At 33.6% G+C, this 23,563-nt stretch overlaps 3 protein-coding genes across 6 annotated transcripts; 2 read left to right on the top strand and 1 right to left on the bottom strand.

Moving 5' to 3' along the window:
* The first annotated feature begins 2,764 nt into the window (after window positions 1-2,764).
* LOC139491295 (uncharacterized) lies at window positions 2,765-23,411 on the top strand. Of its 2 annotated transcripts, XM_071278888.1 has the most exons (4): window positions 2,765-2,910; window positions 4,782-4,856; window positions 22,157-22,302; window positions 23,131-23,411. In XM_071278888.1, the coding sequence occupies exons 1-4, from the start codon at window positions 2,834-2,836 to the stop codon at window positions 23,205-23,207; spliced, it is 375 nt and encodes a 124-aa protein (XP_071134989.1). In that variant the 5' UTR covers window positions 2,765-2,833; the 3' UTR covers window positions 23,208-23,411. The 2 variants fall into 2 exon arrangements, with proteins under 2 accessions (XP_071134989.1, XP_071134978.1); XM_071278877.1 differs by lacking the exons at window positions 2,765-2,910; window positions 4,782-4,856 and adding an exon at window positions 20,131-20,605 and having other exon boundaries at window positions 22,157-22,306.
* LOC139491277 (nuclear apoptosis-inducing factor 1-like) lies at window positions 5,473-13,973 on the top strand. Of its 3 annotated transcripts, none has more exons than XM_071278841.1 (4): window positions 5,473-6,010; window positions 10,896-11,010; window positions 11,235-11,406; window positions 13,549-13,973. In XM_071278841.1, exons 1-4 carry the CDS (start codon window positions 5,569-5,571, stop codon window positions 13,753-13,755), a joined length of 936 nt encoding a protein of 311 aa, XP_071134942.1. In that variant the 5' UTR covers window positions 5,473-5,568; the 3' UTR covers window positions 13,756-13,973. The 3 variants fall into 3 exon arrangements, with proteins under 3 accessions (XP_071134942.1, XP_071134934.1, XP_071134949.1); XM_071278833.1 differs by having other exon boundaries at window positions 11,232-11,406; XM_071278848.1 differs by lacking the exon at window positions 5,473-6,010 and adding an exon at window positions 8,981-9,348 and having other exon boundaries at window positions 11,232-11,406.
* LOC139491294 (putative nuclease HARBI1) lies at window positions 10,868-17,612 on the bottom strand. Its single transcript, XM_071278861.1, has 4 exons — window positions 17,205-17,612; window positions 14,932-15,265; window positions 13,968-14,450; window positions 10,868-11,003 (listed from the first exon to the last, which is right to left on the bottom strand). The coding sequence occupies exons 1-3, from the start codon at window positions 17,412-17,414 to the stop codon at window positions 13,969-13,971; spliced, it is 1,026 nt and encodes a 341-aa protein (XP_071134962.1). The 5' UTR covers window positions 17,415-17,612; the 3' UTR covers window positions 10,868-11,003; window position 13,968.
* Window positions 23,412-23,563: the final 152 nt, after the last annotated feature.

The following is a 23,563-nucleotide window of genomic DNA, read 5'->3' as shown; positions in this document are numbered from 1 at the left end:
AAGTCAGTGGTTGTCGTTTGTTTATGTGTTACGTCTTTGTTTTTCGTTCATTTTTTGTACATAAATTAGGGCGTTAGTTTTTCGTTTGACTGGTTCTTCGTTGTCATCTCGGGGCCTTTATAGCTGACTTGCACAGATGTGTCGAAAGAACGAATTAACATCCATGCATATTTCGCCTCACATGTTTATACGATATCTCCCATTTGTTTGTCATTTATTTTTCAACTTCTGTATACCAAAATACTGTTATGTTTTTTCTGCAACGACTTTTAGATTAGATGTATTTTGTATACAATAGTTAAATCTGTCACCGGGGAACATTGTGACTTGTAATGTTGTGTAACAAGAGCCTGACTGAATGGCCCCTTGTTTCTGAAACTGTGTGATGCACCTGATCACACAATGAACGATTACTCTGAATAGCAATGAGAACTCTGATACTGAGACTCTGGAGAAAACTTACTTTTGAGACTCTGGAACTAGCGATAAATAATACAATAATAAAGCATAGATATTTTTATTACAGATGGACTGTGTACAGTGTAAAAGTCCTGAGTCCGAATCATCCTTATTACAATTATAAACATGTATTTATACCCAATGGAATTGACAAGATAAACATAACAAATAACAATTAAAAACTAATTGTTCAGAGAACAATTGAAGGTCTTTCCACTAAAAACAATGTATTTTAATATGAAAGTTGTAAAATCAAGTTTAAAGTGTCATTTCAATCGTCTAATGACAGCTTATTGTACACTGATTCATAGATATATGGTTTCTATACAATATTTTTTAAATAAGGGAGATAATTTGTTACTTCCGGTTTGAAAAATGTTACTTTCGATAATATTTGAATATTTAACTGACACTGATTCCAAAAATATCTGGTTCTATATACTTTTATACTAATATTATACAAAAAATAGCTTCTTCCGGTTTACACAAGGTCACTTCCGGTTTTTTTCAAGGTTAAATGGTTTGATACCTTTTGCCACAAGTCTCATGGCTTTATCATGTATACATATGAGGTAAACGCAAAAGTTAAAATCTAGAACGTCAAATTAGGCTATGACCTTGAGATCAATTTCAAGGTCATAAACCAAGGACCTCAAATCAAAAGACTATAGGTCTTAATTATATTTGGTTAATGAGTTATATCACCATACGCATATTTTTAAATACAAGAGGGGAGAAAACTCCCTTTTACGTTCAACGTACCTTTGCAATCAAAATTTACATGTTACGATATGTCGCAACTAACAATTTAGAAAAAAATAATTTGTCGATATCTTACACGGTTTCCGCAAATGAGTGGAAATAAGCCAAATTAAAAAATTAGAATATGACATTGACCCTTGACCTTGCCCTAATTTTCATTTTTTTTTGCACCAAGGACCTCAAATCAAATGATCCTAGGTCTCTATCACTTATGGTTTACAAGATAGAAATGCATATTACTTATATCAAATGCATAAGGGGAAATAACTCTCATATGGAGCGTTCATATCGCTTCGGTCAAAATAGGACAAATCATGCGAAGGATATAAATTTGTCGTAATCTTTTACGGTTGCAAAGGAGTAGTGGACACAAGGAAAACAGTGTTTGGGGAGATAACTCCTACAAAAGAAAAGTATTCGGTTTAGCAGGGTATATTTGAAAAGCACATAAACTGTCCGATATCATATACCAAATATATAAGCAACATATTGCTAAACAAATATTAGGCGGAAGAAAAAAAAAAATAATCAGAAGAAACACAATAGGTCTTTCCACAAAAATATTTAAAATCATGTGTTATAAAAAACACTTAACGTAGCATTATGAACCCCTCATCAAGACTCAAAGCATCCTCATTTCCGAACAACTTATTCAGTTGAAAAGGTCTTACCGAATCGACTGGACGTACACAGAAATATTTGCCACTAGTATTTACTCAAACAACGGTTCACTCATAAATGCAATAACTGAAAAAAGTGTGAGGCAAATTGTTTTGTTTGTCTAGTATCTCAGATTCGTTAAAATACACTTAGAAATTAAAAAAAAACATTACCCCCTCCTTTTGCCAAATACCAACAAAAGAAAAAGAAACAAATAGAAAAGATAGAAATGTAGTGATCCTTAACATCTCAATCGGTTTTCTTCGTTTGTAAGCAGGCTGGTGCAGCCTACGTTTTACAATGCGTAACCGAGGCATCTATAGTATCTTTAAACTACTGCAAATCATCGAAATGGCATTCATAAAGGAGCAACCACTTAACTTTAAAAAAAAAAGGGGGGTCTGAATCAGATTTTTTTTCGCGCGAACGTTTTTATTCCGTTTTTTTTTCGATGCTAGCAATCAAATATTTTTTAATATTTAACTCTAATGTATGGAGAAGCTCTGGATTCAGCATATTCTATTTAATCATCTGTAAAACCAAAATATATATTTTTTTTTATCAAATTGGGGATCAGAATATTTATCAAGGAAAAAATACATTCCCCTAACCATCCCCTCCCCCAACCCAATCCCCTTTTGGAGTCAAATGGTCGTTCCTTTACTGCAAAAAAAAGTTGTTCGAAAAATGTGCGTTCGGTTCTACGTAATGAACATCTAAATGACATATGTGTGAACAAATCTTATGTACAGGTAATTAAACAAGGTGTATAGATGTGAACAATTTTAATGTGAAACCACTGTTCATTACATTAAGCTAATTGTAAACATATTTACTGTACATAGCGTTTTATGTGAACACGGCCCTAGTAAAATTAACGACTCTATTCTTACTTTGTAGATATTTAACATCGATACAAACACATTGTAAGGAGGTGTTACGGATAGGTGATATGACCGATGGTGGATGGAATGTTTGTCATGACAAACCTTATAGGCCTCCTGTCCCGTGTTTAGTTTATTCATTTGGGTGAGTCAAAATGAAATTGAGTTTCTGATTATCGTACTGTCTTGTTAATTTTACCTGTTGATACTATTTTTAATGCTTTTTTTGTTATTTAATGTAAACATAGAACTTGTCTATATACCATCTTTTATTATTTGGAATTGCTACAAATGTTCACTTCTTCGTACTATGAACATCAACATTAATTATTTTCTCCTTAAATACTGTTCTAGCAGCTGTACGGGAAGTTTTATCTAGCACCAATTGTATAGTTTTATTGTTGATATTCACTCATATGTGCTAACTTTTGGATTGGTTTTGTTGATATACAGGACATTTATTGGTTTTCCGGAACGGAGGATTGCACACACAAAAGATGAAGTACCCTTACAACAAAATTATTTTCATTTACCTGTGTATTATTTGACGCAGTTTTTTTCAAAAGTAATGATTTTCTAAAAAATTTTTTCTCATTTCACAGCAGTATCATATTTTAACTTTGTTTAAACCGGTTTATTTACTTTTTACCATAACTATTTATTCATTATTTATTTTTTTGCATCCAGGTATCACATATCAAATTCATTCGTTCATTGTGTGTTAATTTGCGTTTTTAATTGAGTTAATATAAAAAATATGATGTGGTGTAATTGCCAATGAGACAACTTTTCACAAGAGACCAAAATGACACAGAAATTAACAACTATGGGTCACCGTACGGGCTTCAACATTGAGCAAAGCCCATACCGCATAGTCAGCTATAAATGGCCCGAAAATGACAATTTTAAACAATTTAAACGAGAAAACTAACGGCCTAAGTTATGTACAAAAAAAGAACGAAAAACAAATATGTAACACATAAACAAATGACAACCACTGAATTACAGGCTCCTGACTTGGGACAGCCACATACATCGAGGATGTGGCGGGGTTAAACATGTTAGCGGGATCTAAACCCTCCCCTGAGTTTTCTCAGTGGCACCACATTGATCGATATCTATTTAGACTTAAACTTACGGAAAATCACAGTATATGCTGAACCATTTATTTGTTTTTTAATTATGTCTCTCATAAAACAGTGAAATGAAATAAACAGTAATTACACACCCAATGGGTTGTAATACCAATACATAATTATGTAGACTTCTTTATTTATATCATAGAAATTGAATATTCCTTCGAAATGTGTTTTTGTTGATTATAATTGACTCTCATAGTTGATGACATGTGTCCAGCTAATTTGCAAACCAACAGGAATAAATTATATCTGTACTGTGTTATGTGATGCTTGTCAAATTGTGGGGAAATCTTTCACATGAATTTAAAACATAAATGAAAAAAATTAATGATTTTTAATTATTACCATAATGAATAGACATTTGTTATTTAAACATGATAAGTACCTGCTTGTGTAATTGTTATTATTCTAGCCAAGCAATTTTGAATAAATCCACACATAGTGCCCTGTTCTTTTTCTTTTCTTTTCCCGTTATATGATATCCATGCAATAATTTAGATAACGGTATTGTTGGTCCCTTTCCAATTTGTATTTGTACATATGTGCAGGACAAGTAACAAAATGTCAAAAGACATAGGATTGTTTATATGAGAGACAATATTTTAAAGAAGAGAGCAGTTAGAACGTTTTAATGAAAGTAATGATATCTGAATGTGGAGCAATATACTGACAAACACATGCAAGAATAAACAAGTTTAATCAGTACACGATACTTTTTCAATGAAGATTGGGGTCGAGCGCACCTGCAACATGCGAGAATCGAACTTACAACCTCAGTATTTATAAGCTAGTGATACATTAATTTGTCTACACTGGTACTTTGACCAATTCATACCAATATTATGAAAGCAACAAATAGCTTAATATTATCTTGCAGAATAAACAACGACTTCAGTTTTGATGATTTTATAGTAAAACCCTACGGATGTGACGTCCACTCTTTCGATCCAAGGTAAGACCTAAGAATAACATTATATCAAAGAAATTAGTTCTTTAGTTTTGAAGAGATCATTTGGGACGTTCTAATGCACGTTAACTCTTTGTCCATGTGGAGGGGTAGCTAGCGATATAATGACACGGATTACGTTATTATTAATTGTTGTCAAGCCTGCGACTCGGAAACATATACGCACTTTAACCAGCTTCTGAAATAGAAGTAAGTAGATCTATGATTAAACATTAAAAGGTTGAGCCACATTCACCTCAATATATAATAATATCTTAAATGTGTATAAGAAAGGACAAAAGATACCAGAGCGACAGTCAATTTCATAAGTCAAAAATAAACAGAAAAACGCCATGTCCAGAAAAGAAAACGACCAATAGACTAACAATAGTGTACACGAAACACAACATAGATATATAAAAAACAACTGAAGACTGAGCAGCACGAACCAAACCAAAAACGGGGGTTGATCATAGTATTAGGGAAAGCAGACCCTCCTCCGAATGTGGTACCCGTCGTGTTGTTCATGTTGTTACAAACCTGGACCCGGTTGCACGAACGTCAGTTAGTTTAACTAACTGTTAAGCCTTTAACTGTTAGTTTAAATCTTAACTGCAAGTTACGTAACTATTGATTAAAAATCCGTTGCACAACAGTTAGTTACGTTTGAGTTTACTAATTTACGTTTAACTAGTAGTTTGGTATTTAACAATCAGTTATGTTCGACCTCGCGCAATTTCGCGTACTTTTGGCAGACATGGCGTCTAAGAGAGAAAGGCAACCAAACTGGAGCATCTCAGAAATATCTCTATTACAAGAACTTGTAGAAAAGGATGAGTTCGTGTTAAAATCAAAGCAAACAAACACCATAACAAATAACAAAAAAAATGAAAAGTGGGCAGAAATATGTTCTAAAATTAACGCAATGGGACTTCAAAAAAGAACCGTGAAGCAAGTAATATATAAATGGGGAAACTTACAACAGAATGCAAAAAAAACATATAGTGAAGTAAAAAAACAGAGGAAATTGACTGGAGGAGGGCCGGCACCAAAGCCACCATCAGCCGTGGAAGAAAAAATCATTGAAATGATGAAGGACAGGCCAAATTTTAGTGGAATATCCTGTGGTTTTGAGTCCACTATGCCTCCAGTGTTTGAGAGTACGATTATTTTATTATGCATATGCTAAATAACTTTATATAAAATATACAGATACATGTATTAGCTAGACAATCTTTCTTTATTGTCATGTATCTATTTGTTTTGTTCACAAACGCTGGGGTTACAGTCATTTTAATGACGTCACAAAAATGCAAAATAATCACATTTTTTACGATTTCGAAGAAAAAAAGAACTTACCTTTCAAATACTGGTTATTCCTTCTCTTTATATGTACTCAATCTAACAGAGTAAGCGATTATTGAACACACTAAATCCTTTTTTTTCCCCTTTACTTAGATTGCATGATTACAAGTTTGACGTTTTCTAAAATCATACATGTTTATAGTCATTCTGACTTTTCACTGAATGTCTATCGATTAAAAAGTATGAATTTCCAGTAAAACTCGAGTGTATAATCCCAATGTTGACATTCCAATCATGCACACTTATATCAAGAACATGACGTGACGTCATCTTTTAAAACGTGTGTACACAGAAGAGGCCACCCAAATTAATTAATAGCCGAGTCGAAAGTAAAAAAAAAGTTAGCCCTTCATGACTACTTTCTTATACAAACATAATGTATTATATATAAATAAGAATACATGTATGTGGTATGAGTGCCAATGAGACAACTCTCCATCCAAGTCACAATGTTACAAAAAAATAACAATTATAAGTCAAAGTACGGCCTTCAACACGAGCATTATAGATGTTTTATGACAATAAAATTGACTGATTGATTGCTTCCCAGATAGCAATACTTTGTTGGGCCAACATTGGTGATTGGTTGGCACTGTTGGTGAATAGTTGGCGTTGGCAGCACAACAAGAAACCGACGTTGGCCCAACAAAACTCAGCCAACAGTTATTTTGACACTATTGGCCCCTTGTTGGCCCAACAAAACTCAGCCAACAGTCATTTCGACACCATTGGCCCCTTGTTGGCCCAACGACTTTCCGCCAACTGTCATTTTGGTGTTATTGGCCCAATGTTGGCCCAATATTTTCTTACCAACTGTTATTTAAGTAGCTTGCCCAACGATATTTGACTTACTTTATCCATTGATTCAGTGTAAGATCTTCTGACTGAAACTACTGAACCAATTTTAATCGAACTTTATTTGAATGATTCTAGGTTATCGTAGAGAATATAGATTGTGTTTGAAGGGCATTGAGGACTTAGTAAAAAATTAAATAATAAAGTCTTACCAAATAGGACTATTTTAAACCGTCTGTGCCAAGAGCTAGAAAATTCTTAGTATTTTGAATAATTCAAAAGTTTTTAAAACAGTATTTATAAAAAAAAACAACATATCATTGATATTTAATGACAATATTGAAATATGAGCCAACATTGTGCCAACAATATGCCAACGTATTAAGTTCTTATCTCCCCATTTTATACCACAGATTTTTTTTATTTTTTTTAAATATTATTTCAAAATGCGAACCAAAAAATGTGCTCTTCATTCTCTTTATCTACTATTTTCAAATCTGTGTAGTCATTTAAATGTATTTATCTTAATGTTTGAATAATTTTATGCACAAACAAAAAATACTTAAAACCAGCCCAAAAAAACAAATAAAATTTGAATATAGTTTCTGCAAATTGTTAATCTAGTCATCTAAATTCAGCTGCTCATTTGACACGAGTGTGAATTCACACTCTCCATATGACAGCCGAGATTGACCTACCAACATAATATACATTATGTCATAGAGATAAATATACCTTAATACATAATATGAAATGCATGAATAACATGTTTGACAGACTAGACTAAAGCCATCGTTGGCCCAACATAATTTTAAAACTAGACGACGTTGGTAGACTGTTGGCAAATAGTTAACATTGTTGGCAGTTTGTTGGCAAATAGTTAACTTTGTTGGCATACTGATGTTGGGCCAACAAAGACCCAATATGTTGGGCCAACTGAGGGCCGATGAGCAAAATGACGTTGGCCCAACATAGTTTTCCAACGTTGGCCCAACAATGTTGCCAACAGAATGCCAACATTGGCCCAACACATGTTTGCTATCTGGGTTATATATATAAAAATCTGTTAATTTTTAAGATCAGATGCATCTTTTTCTTTTCTATTGTTTTCACGTTGTATGAGACAATAAATTAATACAAATAAAGCTTTCGTCATAACACAAATTTCTTTTGCATCGCCTCGGAACAGGGGCAACCTTGGGGCAACCCAAGGGTAACTATGACCATAAGGGTGTGGATGAGGGTTTACAGAAAAGAGAATAATTGGCAAGAATGAATCACAGAAAGAATACGGAGAGAAATAGGCAAAATATTTAAAACAGAGAATAATGGGGAATAAGAAATAAAGAATAACTGCAAAAAAAAATATGGGGTAATTTAATATACAAAAAAAAACCCAATGAATACATTTTGAATTAAACAGTACTTCAGCAAGTAATTACAGAATAGCCAGCATTTGAGGCTTAATTAATCAGGGCTATGCAACATAATCAGAGTTATAAACCAAAATCGACGAAAACAGACCTTTAAGAGAGCAACCATTTGAAAATCGGGGGAGGGGGGCGTTGATGGGGGGGGGGGGGAGGATATGCGAGTGATCAAGTTGGGAAGTTGGGATGGGATGGGAGGGGTGGGGTGGGTGGTTTTTTTTTAAAACAAAATAGTTTGCTTCTACAATTTTGGAAATTTTGGAAATTAAAAAAAAAATGTTTTTCCATCTTAGTTTACTTGCTTCAACGGTATAATTGAAATAAAAAAAAATGTTTTTGCCTTGTTGCGAAAGAAAACACTTGTTTTTCGCCAAGTGTGTCGCAGGGGTAAAATCCATGCCCCCTCTCTAGAAAATCAAATGGTTGCTCCCTAAGGGACCACAACTCAGACATCGTTACTTGTGCTACCTATCTCTTATAATTGTTAAGATAATAGCCAAATAAACTCGGGGGGGGGGGGGTGGGGGGGGGGGGCTAAACGGTGCCTGACTCAATTAATTTATCATATATACAACATATCATACCATCTTTCTTTTAATATACCACTTTTTACATTCGCTTGACTGTTTTTGCAGTTGGTCTGGTAGAGAAAGCTAAAAATATGCATGCAGAGATGCAGAGCTACTTAGAAAATTATACTGAAAGGTACAATTTACCCAGAGCAAATGATGTTCACCTTATACCTTTCTTGGAACCCTCAGTTGAGTCTAGTTACTCCGAAAACCAGATAGATGAGCTTGTGAACTTTCTTTGCTCAAAATATCCAAGCCTGCAAGATATTTCGTCAAGGGATATTTCATCTCTAATACATAACATTGTACAGTTCATAGTTAATTACAGACAAGGAGGTAATATCCTTGTTAATGCGATCAATATTATAGACTCGTAAAAACCGCGGTTTGCTTGTTGTTGAAATTAAAGCTTTTTGGTGTATACAAAGAGGAATAACTCTTGCTGAGGTATACGTAGACTAGGTTAACGCATTAACTTTTACTTCATGTCGTTATTCACCGGCTGGTGATGCCTGAAGGCCAACTGCACACACGGGAGAGAGGGGGGCGGGGGGGGGGGGGGTACAGGCGAACGCTTAAATTTGAACACCCCCCTAATAATATTGCTCGAGATGAAAAATCCGATTCATTCATGTATTTTTGCACATAAATTATGACCCGTTCATATAATGGGGGGTGGGGGGGGGGGGGGGGTGGGGGGGGTCTCATCCCGATTTCCCGGTTTTAATGAGTAATGTATTAATTGAGACACATATTTCCATATGCTGATGCCGCTGGGATGTTGCTACATATAAATGGAAATTTGACTATAGGAAAATTAAAATCATCGCGTTTGTCATAAATGATCATAAATTTGGTATTTAACCTACCATCGGTAGTAATTTCGAGATAAAAAGTCTGACCCTGTGAAAATCAATAATGATCAATAATGGGTCAAATTTTCTAGTGGTGATTGACAGGTATGAATTAATGTTGATCGAGGCTTTTGTGGGGAAAGAATTTAGAAAAGTAGAAAAGTTATAAAGCTTATTTTCAATTGAATTGCAAGAATCGAAAACTTACAACCTTTTCAGATAAACGTAATTAATTGTATTTGAGCTTTTGTTTAATAGTTATTAATTACTATCCATGTCTGTCACGGAATACAGAAAAACTAAATAAATATGTAAATCAAACGGAGTATAGGAACCACGCAAGTTTATATTTTCCAACTATTATTCCGATTTTCCGCGCAAACTTATAAAGAAATCATAAGTTTACTGTAAACTGTTTTTCATTTAATTTTTAAATTCTTAAGGATTTGCCGGAATTGTAAGTTTTCCCAAATTACCGGATATAGTTAAAAACAGTTACTTTTTTGTCAATCCCGTTAAATATTAGCATAAAAATCCCCATTTCCCGTGCCTAAAAACATGCTTTTCCCATTTCCCAATGTATATCTATCCCAAATTCCCGACCTTTAAACAAGGCAATCCCGATTTCCCGGTGTTAAAATCGGCCAATCCCGGCGTCCCGAAAATGGTCTCGCCCCCCTCTATAATTAAGATAAGTTAAAATATTAGAAAGGTTTATTCCAATTATGGTCTCACAAGAAGCAAATTACAATTTTCAATCATAATTTAATATACATTTACAAGTTACACAGAACATTCACTGAATACAACAAACAAACACCAATCACATAAATAACCCCCACCCCTCTTTGCCTGCACACAGGCACAGTGTCCACTATTCTATATTCAAACCACGTTTCGGTATTACATTATCTACATTTGTTTCGGCCAAGATTTGTGAACGTAAATCGTTTAATGATAAATAAATATATAAATGATGTATTATGATGTGTAAACATGTCCTTTTGATATACAACTCTTGTTTTGTAGGCACTCCAAATGGATCTTTTGTAGAAATTGAACTAGACAACAGTCAACAGCCGTGTTTTAGCGCACGTGTTGGAGATGGCCAGACAGGCAGTGTTTCATCAATGTTTCCTGAAAGGTAAAGAACACTAGTTATTAAGCGCGGTCCTCGTTGAAGCAACAATTTGCTAACTGCTTTCAAAAATATAACACGCACACACTATAATACTGTATGTACATTTAGATTTTCAAACACTTCTCGGAATTTGAAATGATTTTTGATAATTTTATGAAAACGTAAAACACATTTGTCTCAATATAGAATTATAAAACAGATTAACGATGAGTGATTTTTTTTAGTAGTTTCACATCAATACCAAGATCAAGCACAGACTCTACGTCCTCCATAGCACTTATTAGTTTGACAGAAGAATTTGCAGTCGAAGAAGATGCCAGTTCTTCCAGTATCGCTAAAAAGCCAGACGGGAAAAGGAAAAGGGTTTCTCTTGGTGATTTGCAAACGATGCAGTATGAGGTAATTTTTCTTAGCTTTCTTTTCAAACGGTAATCTTTTAATCTATAGTTCTGATATATTATATATTATTATATTCGAAAAAATATTTTATGTATACATATATATACTGTATACTCTATATGAGCCCCGAACACTATATTTAAATACAACAAATAACGATGGGGGCCTCGGTGGCAGAGGGGTCTATGTAGTTCGTCATGACTACTAATGATCACTAGCCTGTCAACACTGAGGTTGTGAGTTCGAATGTCACTGTGGCGGGGTGTGTATTACTCCCATCTTAATTGACAAGGATTGAGAAATAGCCAAAATGTGCTGAAAACGTCGTAAAACCCCAACCAAACAAACAGACATACAACGATGTTTAATTTGATGTGAGCTGCCCGTAGCGTAATGTAATTGAGCTGGCTTGATTATTATTAACATACAGTGAAACCTGTATTAAGAGACCACCTAAGGGAGAGCAAAAAAGTGGTCTCATAAAACAGGTGGTCTTTAAATACAGGTTCAATTTAAATGAAATGCACTACTTGAGTATCTATAAATAGTGACCACACAGGTGATTGCTTAATAAAGGTGGTCTCTTGAGCAGGTTTCACTGTGTATATATATATATAATGTCTAAAAATAGCAACAATCAACATTCAATCTAATTAAGCGTGGATCAGTTTGTGAAAATAAACTGATACAGTTACTGAATTAAAATTATATAAATGTCTAAGAATATAACTAAAACACACTTATTGATACATTAAAAAGTTCTATTAGATGTTAAATAGAAATACGCAATATTTCGCTAAACAAATTAGCTTCATCAGGCGTGTGCATCTCTCAAGGTGAAATCGGATGCATGACAGAAAAATATTTTTGTAGCTTAATCTATACAAGATTTGAGGGATGGGTGTAACATATTAATTCGGTCATAAAATATGTTTGTAGCTACAACTACATGAAGTTGGAATAAAAGTTTAACACATTTATAGATGTTCGATTAATTGCATGAATTTTCATAAATTAATTTGTATGATTTCAAGATAACTATGGTTTTGATTTGCTTTGAAATCTTTTTTCGTCTCTCTCATTGAGTCCATCAGGTTCAAGAGTTCGTAACTGGTGCATCCAAAATCTCTCTCTTTTTTGTCTTCCTTGTGTATCCCAATTTTGATTTTTCTCAATGATTTGAAATGTGATGTTTTCAAAATCATGTCCTGCTCTTAAAAGGTGTCTTGTAATTGGGCAGTTCCTTTCTTTTGTATAAAATGACCGATGGTTATTTAGTCGGATGTTAAATGGGGTTTCTGTTTCACCAACATATTGTAATTTGCAAGTTCCACACGTTAGAACATAAATGCAATTTTGCGTTTTGCAATTTGATGTTATAAATATGTTGTAATTTTTCTTTGTGACTGTGCTGATGAACTGGGTTTCTATATTGGCGACTTTGCAGCACTTACAATTGCCCCTTCCGCATTGTTTATAACCTCCGATTGTTGATATCTCCCGTTTAGATACTTTGGATGATACTAGAATATCTTTGAGGTTTTTTGGTCTGCGGTAAGCCATAACGGGAGGTGATGGAAAAATTTCGCTTAAGGAAGGATCATTTTCAATAAGACGCCAGTGTTTGTGGACAATTGATGAAATATTTGTCAGATGAGGATGAAAGCTAACAACAAACGGGATTTTATTTGTCTGGGCCGTCTTTTCTTTGTATTCAAGTAGGTTTGTTCGTTCTTTTTCGTTTGCTTTTCCGAAAGCTTCTGAAATACTTTTGTTCTTATAACCTCTTGATTTGAGTTGCTGTCTGAGTTGCCCTAAACGATGGTTTAACTTTGATTCCGATGAACAAATCCGTTTTAACCTGATGGCTTGGCTGTACGGAATGCTCCGGGAGCAGTGTTTCGGGTGACAACTCTTCGGAGAGAGAAATTGGTGTTTATCAGTTTTTTTGGTGTGAAGGTCTGTTGTCATGACTCCGTTTATATATATATGTATACGTTTGAACGTTGTTTTAAATTTAGACTTGTTTATATATATATACATTTATATAGAATTCAGTATATAACTATTAACGTTATCTTGTGTAATTTAAAACATTGATTGTATGATGCATGTGATAGTCACGCCTTGTTAATTTTACAGGTCCTTGAAAAGCAGAGAAGTCAAGCTGATTTGTTGACCACTAAACTGAAGATGGAGATAAACAGAGAAAAGCTTGAAACAAAGAACTTGAAATTAAGAAACACTAAGCTTCGTTTAGAGATAAGGATGTTGAAACAGTCTGTTCAGAGTGAAGAGAATGCAATGTTAGCATTGTCAGCGGTGCAATCAGACAATTATTGTAGCTAGATATTAATTGAACATACAGTATTGATACTTTTAAATTTTATATGTTTTGTATTGTTCACCAATTAACCAAATTAGGATGAAAAGGGAATGAATGTTTTTTTTTTAATGAGAGTGATGTATGGGTTTAAACAGTCATATTGTTTATATAATGTATTGATGTATGCCCTCACGGGCTTATTTATGATTGAATAATAAAAATTTACTTTACATACTTCAGAAATATGATGTGGTTATAAAGTTTCTTATTGTCCTGCCATCCTCTGGACCATTGTAGTTCATCTGACCAACATCTTCCTGATTTTCACCAGATTCATCATCTTCCATTGGTTCCCGGAGCATGATAGCTATGTTATGTAGGATAGCACAAGCACCAATTATTCTACAAACTTTGGCGGGCTTCATGCGAACTTCTCCATGTAACACATGAAACCTTCGCTTCCACCAACCAAAAACCCTTTCTATAGTGCAACGCGTGCGGGTATGTGCTCTATTATATGCCTCTTGGGAAGGTGTAGCCGGACGTAGATATGGTGTAAGTAGGAACTTTGAGCATGGATAGCCACTGTCACCAAGTAAAAAACCATCATCTATGGAACGGTGTCTAGTTTGTAGGTAGGTACTGACATCAGAGGCTCTGAACATGTGGCTGTCATGGGTACTTCCTGGCCACTGTGCATTAACGTTTATAAATTTTCCTGTTAAGATTAATTCAAAGGAAGCTTTTAATTATTTGCAATTCCATGATGGCGCATTACATAAGTTTAAGTTAATCAAACCACTACAATGAAACAGAATAAAAAAAGCGCGACATAGATGTAATGTCACGCCATAGGAATGAACCAATATACAGAACTATTATCAAAAGGAACTACTTTACTGGTCTGACACTTAAGTCTGATAAGGGATTTTTTTTCACTTCAATGTTTGTCTGCCTGAATAAAAAAGGGGGAGATAACGGGGTCTTTTCATTTTTTGTTATTTTTACATGCTGAGATTAAATCATGAAAGTGTTCGATATATTGTGATAAATTGTTAATCTCCTGTGACGCTGTTTCATCTCATATTGAACGCAAAAGAAAGGCTGTTAAGTTAGAATTTGCCTTTAAACATTAGACTTGACACATTTGTGGCTCTAGATAAGCGTATATTCAGATATTTGTTTTTTTTTACATTTACCTTCATGGTCACATACGCCTTGCACATTGATGGAGTGCCAACCTTTTCTATTAACGTAGGCGGGTTCATCCTCCGATGGGGCTTGTATCTTTACGTGTGTCCCATCGATACACCCAATCACTCCTGGAAATAAACCTCCGCGGAAGAAACCCTGCTTATTTCGATCCCTTTCTTCTTGACGTGCTGGCCATTTAATAAACTGGTCCTTCTTTGAGAGGAGAGCATTTGTTACATCATTTACTGCCCTACAGGCTGTGGCTTTATCCACACCCATCGTGTCTCCTATAACTTCCAAAAAGCTTCCAGAAGCGTAAAATCGTAGTGCTAGCATTACCTTAATAAAAAAAATGAACATTAGTACTATATTTAAGTACAGTATTCATTTATACATATACATACAAATGTTAAAATATTTGTTTTTCCCCCGTCACCATGAGTTTGAATCAGCAAATTTTGTGGAGTTATGGAACAATTTTTCAACATTTACCAAATATGGGTCTTGTGGTTGCAACTCCTCTACAGATTTCTTTGATATTTGGTAGGAGACTGATATGTAGAGTTGCATATATACAACACTTTCATTCTGATTCAGCGAATTGTGTAGTTCTGAGAAATACATGGGTTGAGGACCATTTTCATTATTTGTTCAAACTGCTTAGCTACTGGTATTCTGTATATTGTTCGGCAAGACAATGTAGCTCATCAGTACTAGTCATTCAGGAACGAGATACTCCATACATATATAAGATCAATACAGTGGCGGATCTAGAACATCGCTGCAGTGACTGGGTGAGGAGGAGGGGGGGGGAGGCTGACAACCAAAACTTTTCAAGACTTTTTGAAGCATTTTTTTCACATAAGACTTATTATAATTAATCTTTCATAAAAGGTTAATGTTGGTGGTGGTGGGGGGGGGGGGGGGGGGGGGGTGTAACAGCAGCAATTTATTATTACACATGTGTATTATACTTAAGCTCTAGGTCATTTTGAAATATATAACATATTTGCCTTTGGTAAATAAAATTATCAAACTGAGAGACAAGTGCTTGTGGGTAGAAATTGAAAGATAAACTGAAAAAAAAATGATTTGGGTAAACAACTTCTGATTACAAAAAAGGCAATGTACATAATACCTAAGTAAAAAAGTAGCCATTATGTTAAAAAAAAAAAAAAATGATCGAAAAAAAAAGAATACAGAAATGAGAGACCTATACATGATCATACATCCATATATCCTTAAATGTGTCGGTTATTACATTTATTTAACAAGGCAGACAGGCATATAAAACATAATTTTTATTTTAATGACATGTTGATAGATTGTGTTCTACATTGTTAATATTTAGGTATATAACATTTAGTGCATCAGGATCTTTTTCTTTGCTTAAAAGAAGGAATTGTACAATAAGGCATTGAAAGCATTCTACAAGCTACGAAAGGACTTCTTGTCACTGAATCCAAATATTAAAAACAGCCTCCACGTATTTGATCATACAATTAAACCCATTCTTTTATATAATTCGGAAATTTGTTTTTATTTTAATCCCTTCGAAACAATTAAATTCTCAGACTTCTACAGTTGATTTAGCTCTAGGTCACAGTGACGACAGTATATATAGTTTTCCGAAATATATATAAGACAGTGTAATATCATTGGGATAATAACTAAAATCAGAAACGAAACCACTTCGTTTCTCCTTTGTTAAGTTTCGTTTTTATTTCCTCCAAAAAAAATTAACGACCTATTAAATGACCCAGCTTGCGGACGTGATAGAAAGCACTGTTGTTTTTAAAAAAGGCACACATACATATATCTAAACTGCTAGATGGAAATTTGGAAAAATATGAAACTGCTACAATATTTTTGTTTATAATTACGCCGGAGTTGGATTATATATTTATAAATTCCATCGGGGAAAACATAATATCAAACTCGTGTGTCTTGTGTGAAAATTAAGCTAGAAAAAGAGGGGGTGATACATTCGCATTTTCATTGACGATCGAAGCCCATGAAACAGCTATTGTGATCTATTGTGTGTTGGTGTGTATGGAATTATATACTAGGATAGATTGTGGTGGGAGAGATGATTAAATCCATGTTTGTAGTCATTTTTCAATTATTTTTTGTAATGTTTACGTTTGAATGGAGACTTTTCTTACCCCCAAACTGAACGGTACACATATATAGTCTATAGAGAGAGATTTTCTTTGTTACTAAGAAAAATGAATATTTGTCTAACTCTTACAAAAAGATAATATTCTAAAGAGTATACCTGCATTTCAACTGAAATTGGCCGACTCCTTCTTGTGGTGTGGGACAAATCATTCCGTAGCAAATCTGATATAAATTGGATTGATTCTCTTTTGAATCGAAACCTTGATCGTATCTGTCTATCACTAAGGGTGGCCAGCTCTATCCTATCGCGATATACTCGCTGTTTTCGCAGTGCAAACACATTACCAAACAATAACTGGTTTGCCATCTTTGATTTAAACTGACTGTTAAATATTTAATGTTACCCCTCGGGCTTAGTTAAATCTGTTACTTAACTGGGGGAACTAACTGTCAGTTTACTGCTTGTTAACTTTTGTGCAACGCTTTTAATCCCTCGTTAAATTTAACGTCGCGTTAAAGCCGAGATAACGGTTAGTTAAATTTAACTAACGTTCGTGCAACCGGGTCCTGGTAATAAGTCTTATACGGTAAGTCACATTCAAAGAAACGGTACGATATTGTACAATTAAAACATGAGGAAAATATATGTTAACATCCGTGAAAAAGATATGTCATAATAGTCAACTAACTCGTATAAATTAGTCTCACATATCCTCAACCTTAAGGAGGTGTTAAAATTTCAGATTTTGCGGGAAAAAATATTTATCGATACACATTTCTAGTGCATTATCAAGGTTTAAACATTTTTATATTTCAATCTAATATTTACAATATAAGAATAAAACTGTCTTAGTGAAATTAACAATGTAGATCATCACGGAATATTAGCTAATTAGGTACACTGTATCAGCCAGTACTGATTAAGGGAACTACGTAGCCTTGCGTTACGTACATTGTAGCACACGTCATTTCATTGATAACTTTGACTCTTCACATTTTACATAATTCACTCTGCAGATTGTTCAATATGAAGAGTCAAAATTTAATTGTATGGTTCAATAAATTCAAAATAAATAATAGCCATTAAATATGATTGAAAAAAAAAACCTTGGCATTTGATTGTTGTTTTTTTGTTCAGATTATAAAGCACTGTAGCCAGTAACACAATATGCGTTAAAATTAACAAATACTAAAAGGGAAATTTGGTATTTTTAATGTTTAAGGGTCTTTATACTAATATTGTTTCGTATTTTTGTAAAGCACCCGGGGTGTAATGTTACTGTTGACCTACATTATTATGGATTATATTATTTGGCGAGTGTAATATTTGAAAAAGACGTCCAGTTAAATGCACCCACCTAACAAACGGCTTAAATTTGTTTTTTAAATTGATTGAATAATTATTTAAATTTGATTTTTGCCCGGTCGTCACAGAATTGTACGGTGCAGTTTTTGTAAAATTGACGTTTATTTCCGACATTACTTGAAAATTATATAATTACGACATGTTTTTCAAACAAAGGAAATTAGGCGTATCTTTTCTTTTAGTCAGAATAATCAAGTAAATCAGATTCTCAAAATATTGAAAATCAATATTTACAACTGTAAGTCCGCATGCTTTTGCATTCCTTCTAAATATTTGACATTTTATACAAAACAAATCATTAACATGACCTTTTCGGATCTAAAATTATTTTTTTTTTAAATGTTTTTGCACTCTATTCGTTTTAGAACACACGAAATTACTCGTCATGTATCGTTTCTCATTCAATACCAAGACTTTATCTCAACATTTCTTAAAATCACTATTTTATGATGTTGGTTAAAATTACTATTGTTTCAAGATTTCCTTATCTACTTCGTTATCGGTTTTTGACCGAATATGTTAGTCGATTTCCGTGTACTTTCATAGTGCTATTAAAGTACGATAAATCATATTTTAACGGTTTCATTTCTATCTTACACTTCAGTGTAGATTAAATAGCAATTAAATCGTCCGAAAATTCAGATCAAATCAAACTAAAGCATAGTTTTTAAGTTCTGTCGAATTCACGCATTTCTAAATAAGGAATCATATCTGAAAATTGTCGAAAATCTTCCGAGTCATGTCGGATTTTCCCAGACCAGTTAAAATGAAACCCTTACTATTCTAAAAAGCAAAACGTATCCATTGATGCATAGTCATTTAGGTATTTACTACATAGAAACTATATAGTTCAACACTTAAATAAAGATACAGTTGCATTGCCGCAGTGGGAAAACTAAAAGATGAAGTTTACAGAAGACTGGTCGATGAATATGAAACAAAAATGAAAATATACAATTTGGAAGTATAAAATATCGTAAGAATTGCTATACATATTTCAAAAGTAAACACAACTTATCGTCTTCTGTTTTGTCTGTACAAAGACTTTGTACTACAAGTACACAAGTACCTATTCTACCGAGCCAGTCTCTTCTCATATGACAACGAGGGCAGTAGATCTACAACTCATTCTGATTTGTCTGTTTTTATATTTTGCAAATGTATAAAGCCTGTCAGCAAGTTACAAAACTTCATAAGGTATCCGATGAGTAGCAAACTCAAGCTGTATAGAGTGTTGCTACACATATCTCCTACAATGATCTGATTTAAAAAAAAATAACTCATGAAAATTATACTATTAAAGCTTTTTACCATCAAGCTTCCATCACTAAGTATTCTTGTGAACAACTTTAATTGATAAGTTTACCGGACTTAATTTCTGCCCGAGGATTGCAGCCGAGAAAACAATGCAAAATATCAGCTTCAACAAAACCTAAAAACATATTTCGGTCAATTTATAGTTACATGTATACAGCCTCAACAAGGCCAATATACGTGCAATTTTGTATACAGTAGCTATATTTAGTTGTCTGATGCCTTAAAGACAGAAAATTAACAGTTTAAAATGACTGTGATAAACAGTCTATCAAACTTAAAGATCTGAGCAGTGATTACGGAACTGGTTGCAAATACTTTATGCAGCTGCAAGTATTTTACGGAAGCAGATGGGTCAGGATCCCTAATAGACCTTGAGATGACGTAATTAAAAAACAATATTAGTCCGCCATACAATTGTGGATGCTGTGATTTTAAAAATGGACATAAATGAACAATATGAACTGTTTTATAGAGCTGATGTGATGAGAAAAGACATATGTAGATTTGACCTGAAATAAATTATTAGAAAGGACAATTTTTTTATTTAGTTTTATGATCAAACTTTTAGGATTATTTCATGTGGAGAGTGACATTTTTCACCATCTTCCGGGGTCCAGCAATTTGCGAAAAAAGTAATCTCACTTGCCACCCCGAAAATTTAACCAGACATGTATAAATGTAACAGCTTCGATATGAGCCATCATACATGTTCAAGTAAACGATATGGACTGAGCAATGGAGGAAAACGTTACCATTGTCGCCTATGAAGAATTAATTAAAAAAGTTGACTCAAATTGTGAACTATTATTTCAAAGGTGTTGTAGTGTTTCATGGTTCAATGATCACAATTTCGGATGGGAGCTGCTGAAATCGAGGTCAGTTACACTCTTTTAGTGCTATTTGATTAAAAAGAATACAAAATGGCTTCCAATAATTTTGATTTTTATCAAAAATATACCAATTTTATACTTATAAACAGTGAAGAGGCAGAAAATGGGACATGCATTATTTGGACTGGGGCCACTCAGAGGAGAAATAATTATATTCTAGGGATGATCAATGTTACATTCCCAAATGCCAAACGTACTAAAATGAATGTTGCACGTTTAGCAAACATTTTGCAATTGAAATCTACTGATTTAGCCAAAAATTTAGATGCTTCACACCTTTGTCATAATGCATTGTGTTTGAATACAGACCATATTGTTTTAGAACCTCGGGAGATTAACAATCAAAGAAAAATATGTGTAGCTTCACACCAATGCACCACACATATTGAGCATGGCACTAACTATACTAACTGCATGCTGAATCAGAAATTGTGGTTTGTTATTATTTTGTAGTAAACATGCCTTGCACATTTTACCTCCACATTAATCATTTCTGAAAATACAAGTTTTTAACACAAGTAAAAAACGAAAATGGGAAAAAAGCCCACCCTCATAACCCCAAGACACTGAAACAAACATGGTAAACATGTTTATGCAAGATTATAAGCTTAGTCAAACATTTATGTGTTTTTTTTCGACAGTGTTTACTAATTTTTACAGTGCAAGGGGAGTAACTCTTGATGGTTTCATTACTGTGTCAGAAAACTGGGTCATTCAATCAACAGCTGATCAACGGAAGTAAACATGCGGTAGAGAACTAAATGAAAGTGAAACATAGAGACAAATCAATGAACAAAGTATGACAGTCATTAATTAAATAAGACAACAAAAAACAAAATAAAGAATAACAGAAAGAAAAAAATCCAAATATGACATCGAGTTACAAAGGAAAACTGTGAATGACCTAATGTTGTAATATTAATTTTACATGGTTTTATTTTGTTTATAATTTTATTTCATGTCATTGTATGTACTGTGGTTGGATGCATGCATGCATTGGGAGATATGAAGTGGTCTTTTTGTCTGATACAAAGTTTATTTCAGTGTCTTGGACCATTATCCCATTTTCATAACAAACTCAAAATAAACAAACTTTTTAATTTAAAAAAAAAACACAACTACATGTAACTCATATCATGCTCATATATTCCTGAAAAAGTGTTTGTTTTAATATATTATTAGATGTTTAGTATTCTCTGTAAATAAATAAATAAATAAATAAATAAATAAATAAATAACTAAATATGCTTCCTGAAAGGCTGGAAGAAAACCATATTGTGTAACCTTTTAATATAAATGTTAATCTGGCCAAGAACTACAACCTGGCTGTGGAACGAATTCTTTCGGACTTGAATTCTGACATAGCTTTGGTTCTAATTGATGTTTTTTATATCCACTAATCAACCTGTTTCGCACTCTCTTGTTTAACAAGAAATCGATAGCCTGTTTTTTGCGAGCTTTTAACCTGTTTAATTTGACACGTAAACTTTTTTGATATGCACAATCATATATTTCACGTTTACGTATTTTTTTCAGAGCCACTACAGCACGAGAATTTCTACCCAGACCACAACCTACAGCTTTTAGGGTCTTAGCCAATGCAACATCCCGTTTATTATTGACTTTCAAGACTGCTGCAGATGCACGGCCTAAGGCATTGCGAGAAAAATTCTTATTCTTAGGTAGGTATGTAAACATTGTCCTATTGACGGACTCGTACTTATTAGTATTGCTGAAATATTGCATCTGATTTAATGCGGTCTGAGACAGTTTCATTTCTAACTATGATTCTATTAATAATTTGTCAGTCTTATTTGGTTTCAAAGACCCATTTTGTAAACCATGACTGCTAAGGTAAATAGATTTGTATCACCAACTAGTTTTTATACCACCATTACATAGTGTTATGCTCCATCTACACGTATCGCTACAAATACCACTATAACAATTCACGACAGACTTAACAATGCGTGGCAAACATTTTGAAATTTGTTGTCGGTCACCATTATATTTTGCAAATAAACATTTCATTATACCATGCGAACGTAATTTTAAATCATTGGCAAAAGCTATTTTAATATCATTCTTCTGGGCCTTTGTAGCTCCAGGGAACATACCGACACTAAATTTTGCTCGCAATACCTCACGGAACTGACTTTGACCCCGGTGATCTTAACAGTTATAAAAAAATAAAAATGTTCTATTCCTTCTATGAAAGAAAGAAATATCAAAAACATTATTTTCTGAGTGAAAAAATCCTTAAATCTACCTTATGTACAGTAAAAAACACAATATTTTCATGATTCATCATCTAAACATGATGATTTTTATAAAGTCAGTTAGGTAATGAAGGTTTGTAGAATGGCACTTTAAGCTATGAAGAGTCTTAATCAATGTCTAAATTGTGAATTGATAACATATGGATTTTGTGCTTTTCTACTAAAAGATATAAGGAACAGTAATAAGCATGCTTACTTAAAAATACTAAAAATTCACTTATTTTATTTCAGATGCGGAAAAAAACTTCACAGAATTGTTCGAAAAGGTGTACCGAAGGAATTCATACTGCAATACAAGTGGAATCTGACATTTGCTGATCTAATATGGGTCAGGATCCCTAATAGACCTTGAGATGACGTAATTAAAAAACAATATTAGTCCGCCATACAATTGTGGATGCTGTGATTTTAAAAATGGACATAAATGAACAATAAGAACTGTTTTATAGAGCTGATGTGATGAGAAAAGAAATATGTAGATTTGACCTGAAATAAATTATTAGAAAGGACAATTTTTTATTAAGTTTTATGATCAAAATTTTGGGATTATTTCATGTGGAGAGTGACATTTTTCACCATCTTCCGGGGTCCAGCAATTTGCGAAAAAAGTAATCTCACTTGCCACCCCGAAAATTTAACCAGACATGTATAAATGTATCAGCTT

The sequence above is a fragment of the Mytilus edulis genome, chromosome 1 (assembly GCF_963676685.1).
Source record: "Mytilus edulis chromosome 1, xbMytEdul2.2, whole genome shotgun sequence".
Classification (NCBI taxonomy): Eukaryota; Metazoa; Mollusca; class Bivalvia; order Mytilida; family Mytilidae; genus Mytilus; species Mytilus edulis.
Note: the sequence above shows the minus strand (reverse complement) of the source record. Positions and strands in the feature narration are given on the sequence as shown.

Bases quoted from the DNA above. Each gene is read 5' to 3' on its own strand.
- LOC139491277 (XM_071278833.1), top strand. From the start codon at position 5,569: ATGTTCGACCTCGCGCAATTTCGCGTACTTTTGGCAGACATGGCGTCT. The intron at 6,011-10,895 runs GTACGATTATTT...CTTGTTTTGTAG, and splicing joins TATGCCTCCAGTGTTTGAGA to GCACTCCAAATGGATCTTTT. The intron at 11,011-11,231 runs GTAAAGAACACT...GATTTTTTTTAG, and splicing joins TCATCAATGTTTCCTGAAAG to TAGTTTCACATCAATACCAA.
- LOC139491294 (XM_071278861.1), bottom strand. From the start codon at position 17,414: ATGGCAAACCAGTTATTGTTTGGTAATGTGTTTGCACTGCGAAAACAG. The intron at 15,266-17,204 runs GTATACTCTTTA...TTTTTTATTAAG, and splicing joins CAATTTCAGTTGAAATGCAG to GTAATGCTAGCACTACGATT. The intron at 14,451-14,931 runs GTAAATGTAAAA...TAATCTTAACAG, and splicing joins AGGCGTATGTGACCATGAAG to GAAAATTTATAAACGTTAAT.
- LOC139491295 (XM_071278877.1), top strand. From the start codon at position 20,466: ATGGAGGAAAACGTTACCATTGTCGCCTATGAAGAATTAATTAAAAAA. The intron at 20,606-22,156 runs GTCAGTTACACT...TATTTTTTTCAG, and splicing joins TGGGAGCTGCTGAAATCGAG to AGCCACTACAGCACGAGAAT. The intron at 22,307-23,130 runs GTATGTAAACAT...ATTTTATTTCAG, and splicing joins AAATTCTTATTCTTAGGTAG to ATGCGGAAAAAAACTTCACA.